The following is a 16,123-nucleotide window of genomic DNA, read 5'->3' as shown; positions in this document are numbered from 1 at the left end:
CGGAATGAGTAACGGTCACATCAAAATACAAAATTCCTACGGGGAACGGCGTTGAATCCGAATCTCAATTTTATCATGTAATGTTCCCCCGACAAATATTTATTTTCATATAATATTTATATATATCTTTTATTATATGTTAAAAAAGAGGATCGAATTTTTTATCATTAATAAAACATTTATTTATTTTATTTATTCGAACATTTCTTCATACTGATAATAAATTTATATTATGCTACGTATGTTCAATGATTGATTAATATTATTTTATTATGAATATTATATTTATTTTATGATTTTTACATGAGTCTTGGTCCCAACTTCGAATATCTTGATATAAAGATAGTTGAATTTTTTTCGGAATTGAGTAGCTATAGGCAAAAACTTGTGTGAGACGGTCTCACGAGTCGTATTTTGTGAGACAGATCTCTTATTTAGGTCATCCATGAAAATGTATTACTTTTTATGATAAAAGTATTATTTTTTATTGTTAATATCGATATGATTGATCCGTCTCACAGATAAGGATTCGTTCTCACAAAAAACATACTCTAGCCATAGTGAATTATTGTTGTTCAGTGGGAGATGAATTGTTGAGAAGGGATAATAGTTATTGCTGATAAAATGATGGATAAATGATTTTTTATTGTACATTTTAGAAGATTTGAATTATTCAAGATCATCTATTTTTTGGGAATAACTGAGAAGCAATAATTTTTATCACTTGTAAAATTATCGATAAATGTTTTTGCTTGCACTGTTTATAAGATTTGAATTATTCAACACTATCAGTTTTATGGTAAAATAACAAGCAGTGATAATTTTATATAATTTTTTTCTTATTAATATATCAAATTACTCAAAAAAAAATTTCATTTCGTATAAAAATAAATGTTCATTATTTGATACTCTCTTAGCAGATCACACAAAATTTCCTCGTAAAAACGTCTACGACCATTATTTTATCGACTCAATCTTGATTTAGCATGGTAATTATATATATTTTTTTTCAAATGAGTCAAACGAAATTCTGTAACCATTGATCTACATTTGAATCAAAGAAAGAAAGAAAAATTTTAGGGCATAAACCCGATTAATGTCTGCAAACTTGGAAACAAATTCCGGGTCCCACTAAAGAGTTTGCACATAATAATAATAATAATAATAATTATTATTATTATTATTATTATTATCTGCCTGTTATTTTATTTTATTTTTCTGAACATGTATGTATTCGTTTGAGTAAATTTTATGTTATACCATGAAACATCAATATTATCAATATCAGTGTTTTTTTTATTGTGATTTATCTGATCAGCATGATTTGTAAGTTATTGTGTTAGTTCGAGAATTTACTCAGTGAATACCGAAAAATAAGTACTCTGAGTTCCATCATATGTGACTAAATTTTCTCATAATATATTTTTACTTATCTTAGTTTATATCTCCCACCACAATCACTATTATTAAGCTAATTTTTCACTTATAGAAATCCACTATATTACTTGTTATTATTATAGCTCAAAATATTGGAGTTTAAAAATTATTTATATAATGAGTTGTATATAATTTGAAAAATATATAGTTACAAATATATTTTTCTAAAATAAAATCAAATATATATTGTACCTTTCTTCGACATATTCACCAAAACAGTTGTCTTCAGTCTTCGCTTAAATTTTCGAACATGCCTCATTCGAGACGTTCATACGGATCTATTTTTATGAGACAGATCGACTCGATCCATATCAACAATGAAAAAGTAATACTTTATATATAAATAATAATACTTTTTATATGCCGAGTCAAATATCAATCTCACAAAATTGATCAATGAGACGACGTTGAAGTCATACATAAATTGGGGGCACATTTATTGCTCTATTCACGAACAATTCTTTTTCACGTGTTGCCCTTCATGATGGCTCATTTCCGTCGTTTGGGGCAAATATACCATCTACATTATGTCGATTGCAATAGACATGCCTATGTAATAGGCATACACACGTCTCGGTTATAGTCGTTCATATACGCGATTACCCAGTAAACTCTTGTAACAATTATTTTGTATTCGTCGTCACTTTACAAAAAGTTATGAATTCAAGTTTCTATATATGTAAAATTGCTGGTGCACGAGTCCGTGACCATTGGCGTGTGGAAAATTTAACCATGGATTATATGTCTCATATGGATTTTAAATTTCAAGGTTATCCAAAATACCAATGTTTTCTGAAATCATTTATTTATAATTTTTTTAAAAAATAACCAAATTAATAAAAAAAACTGTAATAATATATTGCAGCTATGACTGTAATGTCGAGCTATTCTAAATAAATTATATTGTTGGACAATAAAATTATAAATTCAATAAAATGTCTATGCTAAAATGTATTTAATTTGGATTAGTTTTATTCCGTTATGATTTTTTGAAGGGAAGCGAATTATATTGACGATGTCATAACGACAACACAAAAACTTCTACAAAACCGTCTTAAAGACTAATTTTCTGAGACGGAAGACTTGCTCTAGCAACAATCTAATGACTATTTTATTGTACTATATATGCTTCTAGCTTAGAGATCAAAATAATTTTATTTTTATGTCATCATGTTTATGTATATAATTTTTTTTAAAGTATGCATTTTTTAAGTATAAAAAAACTTTATTTGATAACTCATTATACAATCAATTCATGCTTAAAAATATAATGAAAAAAGTGGTATCTGCATTTTAATATGAGATTAAACATCGACACTAACTGATAGTCTGTTTGTGGGTCGCAAAAATCATGCTTAAAAATATTTTAACAATAAAATTACCATTTTCTTACAAAAGTGTAGGATCGAGCGCTTGTCGCTTTACCAAAAGCTATAGCTAGTGTTAATGGTGCAACTCAAATCTTTTAAACCGCACAGCAGCACAAGCACCACGATTCGATCGTTCTACCAAGCAGGGACAATTATTGCACCAAACAAAAAGATATTTACCATTTCATGAACCTAAAATATATTGTGCAAAATTATTTAATAACCTGTTATACCGTGACAATATAATATATTATTTTCTTAGTTTTCTTTTAAAAAAACCATTAAAATGAAATTAAAAATAAAATAAAATATTTTATCAAAATATTCGGTCTAGATTCCTTCATCCACTTGCAACTTTTGGACCTCACACAACTTCTAGTGGACAACTCGGTTGGGACCCTTCGGGGGGCATAGCCTTTTCCTCAGTTAGGCCTTCGAATCCAGCTAATTCAATTTAGAACCAATTCAATTTAACTTTTGTTTCTGTATTTTAATAATTAATTAATTTAATTTTTTTAAATTTCTCTCAAAATAACCGGCATTAATCCGTGAAAAATATAATCCCAAAACCTAGTTAAATCTCGGCCGCGTTCGAATTTGAGTCATGGTCGAACTCGACTCACGTACGAGTTAAGCATCGGAGGGTGTGTCGAAAACATAAAAAATCAAATAAATTATGATTTATTGTATTTTTGTTTGCAAATATTATACGGGCAGCAGCTATTTTACCTAGGCTGGGAAAGGGACAAAGCACGCATGTGTTATGTGAGCGAATGTGGTCAATTTTTGTTACAACATGCCACTAAAACATATAATTAAAATTTCGTGGCCTACCGCTATCAAATTATCTGTCGAACCATGAAAAAAAATCAACAAAAGACAGAAATAAATTCACTATCTGTTTTACGTCGAGCAATACGTGGAGTAACTCCACGATATAGTAGTAAAAGCAAGACGTGTAGGTGGATCGACTCATAAACTTCCCATTGAAATAAGATCCACACAAGGAAAAGCACTTGTCATTCGTTGGTTGTTAGTGGCATCCCGAAAACGTGCGGGTCGAAATATGGCTTTCAAATTAAGTTCCGAATTAGAAAATTGAAAAAGTAAAATTAGAATAAACATTTTTACATTTAAAGAATTGTGAAATCTTGATGGCCTATAAAGAATTCACTTGGACTATATCAAAACGAGACGACTGACTTATTGAATACGTCATACCATATCAGTGTCACGTGAACAAAAACTAACGACTAAAATTTGATAAAACAGATATTGAGTTGTGACTTTCTTTTCTCATGTATTTACTTACAGTCTGATTTCTGATACATTAAGGAAGAATAATACCGTAAAATCGTCGTGCTATTATAATGTTGTTCATGTGTTCTAAGCATGACCAAATGTTTAAAAAATAAACATGGATATCATGATGAGAATGATAATAATGTACAAGTTCGTCCTATCATATCGGGGGATTAGGTAGAAAAACACGAAATTAATGCCTAATAGGATATTAGGTATTAGCAAACCAAACCTATATCAACTCGGCATATTGCAAAATTGCCTTAATTGGATAAAATTATTATTGAATTTAATTGTCACAAGTCTTTTTAAAACTCGAGTATATTAATTACCTCAGTTAGAGAGAATTTTAGGCTTGATTTTTAAAAACACGAGTTCGTTTTTTAAAATTTTCGCAGACGATACTCATAAAAATTGCCCACCGAGAACCCTTCCACTTTGGTTAAGTTGGAGGAGTAGATTTCTTGTGTGACGGTCTTACGAATCTTTAGCTGTGAGACAGGTCAATCCTACCGATATTCACGATAAAAAGTAATACTCTTAGCATAAACAGTAATATTTTTCATGGATGACCCAAATAAGAGATCCGTCTCACAAAATACGACCCGTGAGATCATCTCACACAAATTTTTGCTTTATTTAATATTAGATTACATAAATCAAGTTTGAGCTGACTTTAATTATCTAAAAGGCTATGATTAATAGTTAAATCAAATAGTTAATTGATTAACAAATGAAAGGTCTTTCAAAGTATTATTTACAATAAATTTTATGAATCCATTAATAAAAACAAAACTTTATACAAATGCTCAAACTCAATTTAACTAACACATTATTATTTTTTCAATAACAAAAAAGATTTTATAATTCAACTAGATTTTATTACCTTGTAATAATCAAAGAAATGGTTTTAGGAACCAAAATAAATGTATACAAAATTAACTTTATTAATTAAAAAAGTTTTTATTATTCACAAGAAATATAATGAAAATTTAATAATTTCTCCTTCACAAAAAAACTCATGTGAAACGACGGTCTTACAAATCAATTTTGTGAGACATATATTCTATTTGAGTCACCAAGAAAAAATATTATTTTTATACTAAATTTTTTACTTTTATCATAAAAATGTACATGATTGACTCGTCTCACAATAAAAATCCATAAAACCGTCTCACAATGTACTAAATTTTTTTTAATGACAATTCACAATAATTTAAGGACCACTGTAATACCAATTTTGGAATTCCATAATTAAAATCAAACAAAAACCACAAACAAGTGGAGTGGGGTGGGGGTGGTGTAATTGTCCCACCCAGGCGCAGGGAAGCCGGGGACAGCGCAGTATAACATGAAAAAGTAAAAGTAACCATGGTTAAAAAGGTGCTGACCCTGATTAGGGGGGGTGTGTTGTGCGCACTAAACCCCATCGTATTGTGCCCGTAAATAGCACGACAGGCCCATTTCCCCATGGGAACTAAGTTAACGTCCGAGACAAACGCCGTTAAGTTCCTGCCCAAACGGATCTTGGCATCGCCTAACGTTGTTAAAAGCTGACATTATTAAATACTGCCCCCTAAACATGAGAAATTATTTGGTGTAATCAGGTAGACCAGAAGATCTTTGAATATTTTTACTTTCTCATATTTATATGAGTATATATATACTTGTTTGTTGACTAATTTCGAATAAAAATATTCTGTTTTATCGAAAGTTATATTTAATTATACTTTTATATCTTAAATATTTTAAATCGTAAAAACTAAATCGTCGTTTTCGATTAATCTCTTCATAGTTATAATTGTTATTTCTTAAAATAACGATTAAATTAGTTAACGATAAATTCGAATATTCTACATAATAACCATTTTATTTTGACAAATATTTATGTGAGACGGTTTTACATGTCGTATTTTATGAGACAGATCTCTCATTTGGGTCATCAATAAAAAACATTAATTTTTATGTTAAGAGTATTATTTTTTTATTGTGAATATCGTTAGGGTTGATCCGTCTCACAAATAAAGATTCGTGAGACCGTCTCACGGTATGTTTTTGTTTTTGTCAGACATGGACTATGTTTTAACCACGGTTAAAAGTTTATTACCGTGTCCACGCCAGTTTTGGACTCCTCTTATCGACAAGCCTCGTTTCTCTCTCCTCACCAATTAGCTATCAATTCTCCCGTACCATTTAGCTTCCCATGCTTTAAGATATACTTTCGATACTTGCAAACGCACGCAGGATACCCATCAAGTTTTCTTCCAAGATTTCCTCTCAGTTCTTGTGGAATTCCTTTTTCAGTAGAGGGGCGAACACACGTTTCGTAGTTTGAAGTACCTGTTTATTCTCTTTGTTGAAGGCTGAGCAGTGTGGATTTTTGTGGGTTTCGCGTGATTCTTTCTGGGAATTATTGGGGGATGTGGGATCTGAGTTGAAATCGGGGTTTTACGAAATGGCTGCTTCCGAGGTGCCGATCAAGGACTGTAACGAGGTTAATGATTGTGATTCCAGGCCGGAAATGGGGAGCCTCGGCACCGGAAAAGGTAATTGTTGTGAATTTGTGTTGGTTGTTTGTTTGTTTGTTGTTTTGATGGGTTCCCTCGACTCCAATTTCTCTCTTTTGTTGGGGTTTTTCTTCAGCGGATGCTGAGATGGCGTTGTACACGGAGCTATGGAAGGCCTGCGCCGGTCCTTTAGTAACTGTTCCCCGTAAAAACGAGCTTGTTTTCTATTTTCCTCAGGGTCACATAGAACAGGTTTTTCTCTAATTTCTTTTATGCTCTGTTTTGTAAAAGTGTGCCAGTTTTCTTTCTCATCTTATGTTGATCTAAGTTAATTAGTGTCTTCTTTACCTCGTTTCTGATTTCGGGCTTTTTACAATACACGAGCAAGTGGGTTTGTGCTGATTTTTTGTTTACGCAATGTATGTTTGAGGAGCGTCAAAGACATTTTGGAGGTTGATTTAAATGGGTTTGGAAGATATTTTTCCATACCCGCTGATACGTGTAGTTTCGTTCTGCGCTCGTAATTTGTGGGGTGTTTTGTTTTGAATAGGTGGAGGCATCGACTAATCAGAGCGCAGACCAGCAGATGCCGGTGTACAATCTTCCTCCCAAGATCCTTTGCAGAGTGGTTAATGTAGATTTGAAGGTATTTGGAAATTTTTGTGTAGTTTACCCGTTTTAATGACTTTATTTTGAGTAACGTGTTTTCTGTGTGATTAGGCGGAACCTGATACTGATGAGGTGTTTGCTCAAGTGACTTTGATGCCCGAACCTGAGGTAAGATAATCGTTTGTTCGTGTAAATGTATCGCGCATTGGATTTTGATTTAGAGGTTTTTTGGGTTAATTCTAAAGAAGTTTAGTGTTGCAGCAAGACGAGAGTGCAGTAAAGAAGGAACTTCTATCCCCACCGCCACCATGTTTTCATGTTCATTCTTTTTGTAAGACCCTTACTGCATCAGATACAAGCACACATGGTGGGTTTTCGGTGTTGAGACGGCATGCTGATGAATGTCTTCCTCCGCTGGTTAGAATTAATCAACCTGAAAATTGTTGAGTTTCTGTGGTCGTTTATCGGTGTTACTGATAGTTTGATTGCTTTAATAGGACATGTCAAGGCAACCCCCGACTCAAGAATTAGTTGCCAAAGATTTGCATGGGAATGAGTGGCGATTCAGGCATATTTTTCGCGGTAAACTTGAACTGATCTGTCTTAATGTTTTTATTACCTTCGCTTAAGTTTACCTTAGCTTATGTTTTGGAATGATGTCTCAAATACCAAACTTATGGACCAAGATAAATTAATGCATTAGAAACAGTTGCTATCAGTTTTTTTTTTTATATGGAGAAACAGCCAAAATAAGCGTGAAGGGAACATAATAGATAGTTGAATTTCTCATAACCTCATGTTGTATCATTGAAGTTTCTCCAAGTATGTTAACTCTTGAAGCATTGCATGTCTCTTGTGTGATTGGGATGATGATTTTTTGACGAATTCTGGCATACAGGCCAACCTCGGAGACACCTCCTTCAGAGTGGTTGGAGCCTCTTTGTTAGCTCAAAGAGGCTAGTCGCTGGGGATGCTTTTATATTTTTGAGGTTTGATTCTGATAGCTTCCTATGCAGCTTTCTGCATCATTCTTTATCATGTTTTAAATTAGTGCTAAATATTTTCAGAGGGGAGAATGGGGAGTTGCGGGTCGGAGTTAGGCGTGCCATGAGACAACAGGGAGTTGCTCCATCGTCGGTCATATCAAGCCATAGTATGCATCTTGGTGTTTTGGCGACAGCCTGGCATGCCGTTCAGACCAAAAGCATGTTCATTGTATATTACAAGCCCAGGTATGTGATTTGACTTCACCCCTTGTCTTTGTGCTGTTTTCCCAAAAAATTACATCTGAAAGTACAATCAGCTGCTTATATATTGGCAAATGATCACATCAACTTTGTTATGGGAAAGCATGTGAATTTGCTCCTGTAGAGTGGGCTGCTAATAGGCTAGTGGCCGGTTGCATATTTTCAACTCTTCAAAGCTCTAATTTTTGTCCATGTGTTTACATACATATCACAGGACCAGCCCAGCTGAGTTTATCATTCCTTTCGATCAGTACATGGAGTCTGTTAAAAACAATTATTCGATAGGGATGAGATTCAAAATGAGATTTGAAGGTGAAGAAGCTCCAGAGCAGAGGTAGGCGGTATTCTTAGCATTTTATTTTTTGAACAAGTATTCTTAGCATTTTGAATGTTGATTGCGATATTTATTATAAATGCAGTGGGCATAGTTTTTGTATTTTTACCAATATCAATTAATTTTGTAGGTTTACTGGAACTATTGTTGGTATTGAAGATGCAGATTCCAGAAAGTGGTCTGAATCAAAATGGAGATGCCTAAAGGTGACAAATATCATCAGTTTGTGACTTAATCCCCTGTTTTTCCGAAAATCCCTTCATTATCTTAGTTTGACATTTCATCTCTCAATTGTATTGAAGGTGCGATGGGATGAAATTTCCACAATTTCTCGACCAGACAGGGTTTCACCTTGGAAAATAGAACCTGCTCTTTCTGCTCCTGCATTGAATCCACTTCCAGTGCCCAGGCAAAAAAGGCCTCGTTCAAATGTTTTACCCTCATCCCCCGACTCTTCTGTTCTTACTAGGGAAGGTGTGTTACTTATATTAGTCTGCTTGATGATATGCTATTGCTGTTTTTGCCAAATATTACTGGACTACTGGTGATTGAATTTGTTTCTATTATAATTTTTCTGTAATGTAGGCCCATCCAAGATGACAGTAGACCCTTCACCTGCAGTTGGGTTTCCGAGGGCCTTGCCAGGTCAAGAATCATCGACCTTGAGAGGCAATAATGAATCAGATTCTTCTGAGAAGCCATTACTACTATTGAATCCCTCATTGGACGATGGGAAGATTGATGCCTCTGCTTCAAGAAGATGTGTGCCAGAGAAGTGGTTACCTTTAGGAAGGCCCGAGTCCTCATTAAGGGATCTTCTATCAGGTTTTGGGGTGCAGGTTAATCCACCAGGTGAATTCTGTTTGCCTCCTGGTGATCAAATGACTACAAAGCGTCTAGCACAAGTGCATGAAGATAAATTTAGCTTAATTGGGAACATGTGGTCTACAGTGCCTTCTGGTTTCTCACTTAATCTGATGGATTCAAGCTTAAAGACCCATGGACAAGGTGCGGATACTTCTTATCAGACACGTGGGGACGTTAGATACGGTGCTTTTAGAGATTTTTCAATAATTAATGATCCCAAAAGTGAGAACCAACAAGCAAACTGGTCGATGCCGCCTCCTGTTTCATCCTTCCTCCAAATGTCGTCCCAATCGAGAGAGCTGATTCCAAAGTCTTTATTCACAAAACAGCATGATGCCATGAAACTAAATGAAGGGAGGTGTAAGCTTTTTGGTATTTCTCTCATAAGCGACTCCACGCCTTTGGATACACCAATGACGCAAGCCAATGTGATTGAACCATTGGGTCATATGCAGAATGGTAAGCATGTTCATCAGACACCTGCAATTGAATCTGATCAGTCGTCTTCTGATCAATTGAAGGGAACAAAACTGGTGGATCCATTTTCCACTAGTGAGCAGGATAAGCAATTCAAAACCTTCAATATTATATCTAGAGACAGAGAAAGCAAAGGGCATTCTGGTTCGACAAGGAGTTGCACCAAGGTTTGCAACTTAACCACTTTCTTTCTCTCGTGAAATCTTTCGCTTTTTAATGAAAATTTTCCTTAATTTAGGTTCACAAGCAGGGGACTGCCCTTGGTAGATCTGTGGAACTTGCCAAGTTCAGTAACTATAGCGAATTGATTAATGAATTGGATAATCTGTTTGAATTCAATGGTGAACTCAAAGCTCGGACTAGTGATTGGCTCGTTGTGTATACTGATGACGAGGATGATATGATGCTTGTTGGAGATGATCCCTGGGAGTAAGATTTCCTTTGAAATTTATGTGTTTAAGTTGAAATTTTGAACACACCTTGTTTACCTATATTCCATGCTATTGCTTGCTCCTTTACTAGCGGTTTCTGCTGTTGAAAACAGAGAATTCTGTGGGATGGTCCGCAAGATATTAATTGTTACAAAAGAGGAGGTCCAGCGTATGAATCCAGGCACCTTGATTTCGAAAGGAGAAGAAACCTCATCTGTTGCGGAAGGGTTCGATGCTAAAGAAATGAAGAACATACCCACAACTTCATCATCAAACCTGGGAGATTTCTAGGTGTTCACCTCTATTCTGGTACGTATCTTACTATCGTAAAATGATTATGTTTAGGTGATTTGAGATGAAATAAGTACAGGCTCTTGATTTTCACCCTTGGAGGGTTTTTCACTAGGGAGCGGCGATGACACTGTGACCTGTTTCTCATGCATGGACACACGTTGATCCGTTTCTGTCTCTTCCATCAGTTCTTATACCATGCTTTAACATTTACCTTTACAACCTGACAGATATATAAAGGAGAGGAATATATCCATCTAACTGGTTACAATTTTGGGGACACCGAAAAGGAAACGCTTATGTGATGAAGTTTCGACGCAATGTCTAGTATTTTTATACAATTTTGGTGCCAACATATGGTGCTCTATGTTTGATATACGTACGTAGTATACAACGTGGTAGAAGTATCATTACTTTCGCAACCATTTGGCCTGTAAATATGTATTTGCCAATTTCCCAGCAGACATCTTCGATCTATGTAATTAAGAAGTGCTACACAGAGCCAAGTGCATGTCTTGGTCTTTCCTCTTGCAAGTATTATTAATGATATGATACATGTAGCGCTTTCATACTTGATCCTATGTTTCCAACTTTTACTATAACGTTCAGATTCAAGCAGCTGATGCACTTGGATGATGCTAGCTCATAGTTCGAGATCTTTTCTGAATGGTAACGAGTTTAGTAACAATTAACATCCGACACACACCCAACCAATTTATGTATATATGAAATTTTTTTATATGGGATTTCGTAGATTACATATCTTTAATATCCAATTAATATTTTGTGAGATTTATATTCAATATCGGTTTTCCAAAGCTGCAACTTTTGTTATTTTGGTTGAAAAGTGTCATAACATTTGTGGGATATTATTTATTTAATTTAATTTTTGTTATATAGCTCAAGTTAAAAAAAAAATGTCAAGAAAATATTATGAATGTAATTGTCTAATATGTTTAACAGACAAAACTTGTTGGGATATCAGGGAAATAAATGAGTAATCTCGCAGTTTAACTTCATAAGTAATATCAACAATGAATAAGATGAAAATAAATATTTATAGTGATTCACCTCAAGATTGAGTTACGTTCAATCTAAATTTTTCAAAGAAATCACTTCTTTATTATTAATAAAGAAGAGAATGAAATTGAGAATACAAAGTATTCACTCAAGACACCCGATTTTAACGATTTTGAGTTTTGATGTGATTTTGAAATGAATAATTGATGAGCATTTATAGGAGAAGTTTAGGGAAGAAAACAAAAAAATTATACATCCTTTCATACATGATCAAATTAATAATTTTTGACTATCAACACATGTGTTTATAATTCAAAAATGTTCGAAGATTGCTTGATTATTTAAGGGAACCCATTCACTTTGGGTATGGATCTAGCTTTAGACTTGCCCGTGTATCGGGTCCTTCAAAATTGTAAGGGTCGGGTTTGAGTCCTCCACTCTGCTTTTATTTTCTGCATTGCTAATAGTTCTTCGTGGTTTTTTTTTTTTTTAATGTATATGTTGACTGTTGTTATTGATGTTGATTCAGAGCATTCTAAAATTGGATGGGAGCACTTACTTTTGGAAATTTGAATCAAATTTAGTGTTTGAATAAAAATTATGTCTCATGAACGTGGGAGTGTCTTTTGGCTCTCCACATTCTTGAGTTAGTTGTGGCTCATTATTGTGTAAATATCTTTTGACTTTCCACATTCTTGAGTTAATTGAATAGTTTTGGCTCTTCATATTTTTGAGTTAATAGGAAGATTAATTTTGAGTTAATTAATCTTGCATTACTTTTGATGTACATTTTGGGGTTATAAATAGTGTGTTCATTTCATCATTTTAAACATATGAAAATCTTATCTCTTTCAAGTATTCTCTTGCATTTCAAATTGTTAGCTTTTCATTTGGCCTCCATTAAATCTCGTTGATAAAGTAAAGGTACGTTTTCAGTTCGCCGTAATAGTGTCTCGTGTTAAGTCACTGCTGATTGTTTAGTTATATCCTGGAAAACAGACGTCCAAGACGATCCTCGAAGCACATACATGAGGGGACGAATCTGTTTTAAGGACACTGTACTTCGTACAAGCCTCGGTTTGGTTTATTTTAAGCTTTTCCCTACTGTTTTATTCACAGTATTGCTCGCTGGCTTTCTTTATTAGAAGATTTCTGTACTGCAACATTCGATATATTGTGCAACACTGGCTTCCGGGGTTGATTCGTGAGGGTGAAGGTGTGTCAGCACGTGTTCTTGAGAAAAAAGAGCTCAGGCAGATATGAAGGAAAAGAATGAAGCTTTTCCGAGTCGTGTCTTCGAGTAGGTAGCAACGTTTTCGTGATCTCTATGCCACTTCGATGATCCTATATGGTTAAGATTTAGATCCTGAATCTCTAGTCCATTTTCATTATGGTTCTTGTTGATAGGATCAAGGAGATGAGTCAGACGACCAATGCAGAAAATGAAGCAGGGGACACAGGCCATGTTATGACAGAAGCTGACATTCCCTGTCGGCCAATGAATCTCATCGCATCCTCCGTCATCAAGACGGAGGATGAACTACATAGATGAGTCCTTGGACAAGTTGAAGCTGTAAAAGCTAGCAGTTGTGCTATTCGTCGTGCTCGTGTGGGGCTTAAAAATCCCAACCTTCCCTATTGCTAGCTTCATCTCCTCTGGTGCAACTGGGGTCGGGGAATACTAACTAGCATGGCTGAGAAAATGCTTGCCCACGGATGTTGATTCTGATGTCCACATATAGTCAGTTCTAAATGGTAGCACCTAGCAGTTGGGCTCCTCCAGTCCTCCGGAACCATTGACAGAATAGATTCATCTCATGTTTCAACTTGTCCCTGATCAGTACTTATAGTGCCCTCAGTTAGAACCGGCTTCCGTGCGTATACGCCCTACTGAGATGTTTCTGAGTCTGAAACCAATCTTTCACAGGCTTCATCTTTATAAATCCCTGCTGCTAGATGATATCCATTGTGCATCACATTCTTGCCAGTGGATGCAAGTTTTATGTTTCTCAAATTGTTTCTATAAGTAGTTGTATCACTGTATTTTTTCCTCTTTCCTGAGTGGTAATATGCAAACAATCATCATACTGAAAGTGAAAGATCCTCCACTTCATACCTTAACCATACCAAGTCCATGAATAAACTATCCATATTCAGTCCATACGAACATAATCGCTTGCTCGTCGTGCCTTTGTGGTCTATATGCGCTCTGATCATTGTATCGTTTTAAATGTTCGATCAGTTGTGTGGTTGTACCGCCATTATCTTTATAAAATTCAAGTTCCACACAAGTCTTTGGACTTAAAACTAATTAATCGTCGTTATCAATGGCGACGAAGACAAAGTTTACAGAAGGATGAGAGGAAGACATGAATCCTTGATCTTGCTGGCTTCAAGAAGAATACAAGAACAAAATCAAGTTGGCCAATAATTTCAAGGCAAAAGCCAAGAGAAACAAAGTTGTTCTGTGCTTTAGTTCTGCCTTTATGGTAAATCCTCAAGAAAATGAATTAGGACACATTTACCAACAAGAAATCCAATGGAATCACAAGGTTCTCTTAATTTTTGTTTCACTTAAAAGTTTTTTTTTTGACATAATAAAGGGAAAAAAATGTTGTAAATACATGTTTATATTATAATAATTATTAAAATAAAACCCTTTATTTTATTAGAATAATAGTGTTCAAGAATTTTTTATTTTTTAAATTCATTTACCTCTATATTTTTATCCACTGGTTCAATTGGAATGAGTTGTGTCACATAGGCTGTTTGTCAAATTCTATGTAGTTGCAAAGGTAGTAGTCCTAAATCGTACTCTTCGGACAGGTTAAAAAATAATTAAAAATATTAGAATACTTCCCACAAATTATATTAGACAAAAACTTGTGTGAGACGGTCTCACATGTCGTATTTTGTGAGACAGATATCTTATTTGGGTTATCAATGAAAAATATTACTTTTTATTGTGAATATCGGTAGGGTTGACTCGTCTCACAGATAAAGATTCGTGAGACCATGTCACATATAAAGATTCGTAAGACCGTCTCACAAGAGACTTACTCATTATACTATGCCAAATAAACTTTATTGCACGTTGTGGATAAATAAAACTTTGTCATAAATAAATTATATTATCAACCATCATAACTTTTTTTAATGAAGATTTTTTTTTGGGAAAATACAAATTCCATCTTTATCGAGTCATTATAACTCTTGATTTTACGATTCGAATATCTTTTTCAAATTTTAATTTAGGGCCTCAAATTCTATAAACATTAATGAAATAAATGGATTCCCGAGGCTTGCGGCGTATCTATATGTAGGACTAGGATTGGATGAATGAGAGGAGTATAATGTATGGTTGGCCATTGAGGAATTATTCCTTGTTGATTCCGAGTTGGATTTATGTGAATGCTTAAATTCTCGTAAAAGATTCTGTGGAATTTACCTTATTATACATAATCATGAAATATACACAATGTTTATATGAAACTTATAGCTCGGAAGAATTTGTTATAATTGAGTTTCGAACCTCAAATGAGTTATATGTAATGTCAAAAACCTGTGTGAGACGGTTTCACGGGTCGTATTTTGTGAGACATATATCTTATTTGAGTTATTCATGAAAAAATATTACTTTTTATGATAAGAGTATTACTTTTTGTTGTGAATATCGGTAGGATTGACCTGTGTCACAGATAAAGATCCGTGAGACCGTCTCACAAAAGACCTACTCATATGTAATATGCGATATCCATGGATTTTTTATCCAAATATTAATGTCACCGAATCATACCAAATTTAAGCGTGTATTTTACTCTCAATCAACATGCAATATTCCATCATTGGATTTTGATTTTGATTATTGAATATCATTCATTGCCATATAATACACGATCGAGGAAGAAAGGAAATAAATCGAAGCCTATTTAGAATCAAAGAATCTATAAAATTTTGTGGGAATTTTTTTATTTTCTCAAATTGCTTTCTTATTCCTTTTGCCATTTGGATATAGAGAGTGACCGATTGATGAGATGTTAGAATAAAGGTAACAAGCTCACATTATATCGAATGAAATTTGGACGTGTGAGATCTATATATTTTTATAGACACACCTTCTCCAAATCAATTTTGGACTTTTGGATTTTATATTAAGGTACTACTCTTATGCTAACATGGTCTCAACCGGCTTACACCAAGGAATTTTGTTTCTAACTCATTTGCAGTAATT

At 34.2% G+C, this 16,123-nt stretch overlaps 1 protein-coding gene across 1 annotated transcript; it reads left to right on the top strand.

Moving 5' to 3' along the window:
* The first annotated feature begins 6,256 nt into the window (after positions 1-6,256).
* LOC142521415 (auxin response factor 2A-like) lies at positions 6,257-11,448 on the top strand. Its single transcript, XM_075624616.1, has 15 exons — positions 6,257-6,655; positions 6,753-6,868; positions 7,167-7,262; positions 7,337-7,393; positions 7,487-7,642; positions 7,723-7,807; positions 8,124-8,214; positions 8,293-8,457; positions 8,687-8,806; positions 8,937-9,012; positions 9,109-9,280; positions 9,392-10,317; positions 10,389-10,579; positions 10,695-10,890; positions 11,103-11,448. Exons 1-14 carry the CDS (start codon positions 6,565-6,567, stop codon positions 10,870-10,872), a joined length of 2,520 nt encoding a protein of 839 aa, XP_075480731.1. The 5' UTR covers positions 6,257-6,564; the 3' UTR covers positions 10,873-10,890; positions 11,103-11,448.
* The last annotated feature ends 4,675 nt before the right edge of the window (positions 11,449-16,123 follow it).

This window comes from Primulina tabacum, chromosome 12, assembly GCF_025594145.1.
Source record: "Primulina tabacum isolate GXHZ01 chromosome 12, ASM2559414v2, whole genome shotgun sequence".
Classification (NCBI taxonomy): domain Eukaryota; kingdom Viridiplantae; phylum Streptophyta; class Magnoliopsida; order Lamiales; family Gesneriaceae; genus Primulina; species Primulina tabacum.
The sequence above is the reverse complement of the archived record's forward strand: the minus strand, read 5'-3'. Positions and strand labels throughout refer to the sequence as shown.

What these genes read in the sequence shown, in the direction of transcription:
- LOC142521415 (XM_075624616.1), top strand. Translation starts at nt 6,565, where the DNA reads ATGGCTGCTTCCGAGGTGCCGATCAAGGACTGTAACGAGGTTAATGAT. An exon ending in CTCAGGGTCACATAGAACAG is followed by an intron (nt 6,869 to 7,166) that starts GTTTTTCTCTAA and finishes TGTTTTGAATAG; the next exon opens with GTGGAGGCATCGACTAATCA. An exon ending in GAAGAAGCTCCAGAGCAGAG is followed by an intron (nt 8,807 to 8,936) that starts GTAGGCGGTATT and finishes TTAATTTTGTAG; the next exon opens with GTTTACTGGAACTATTGTTG.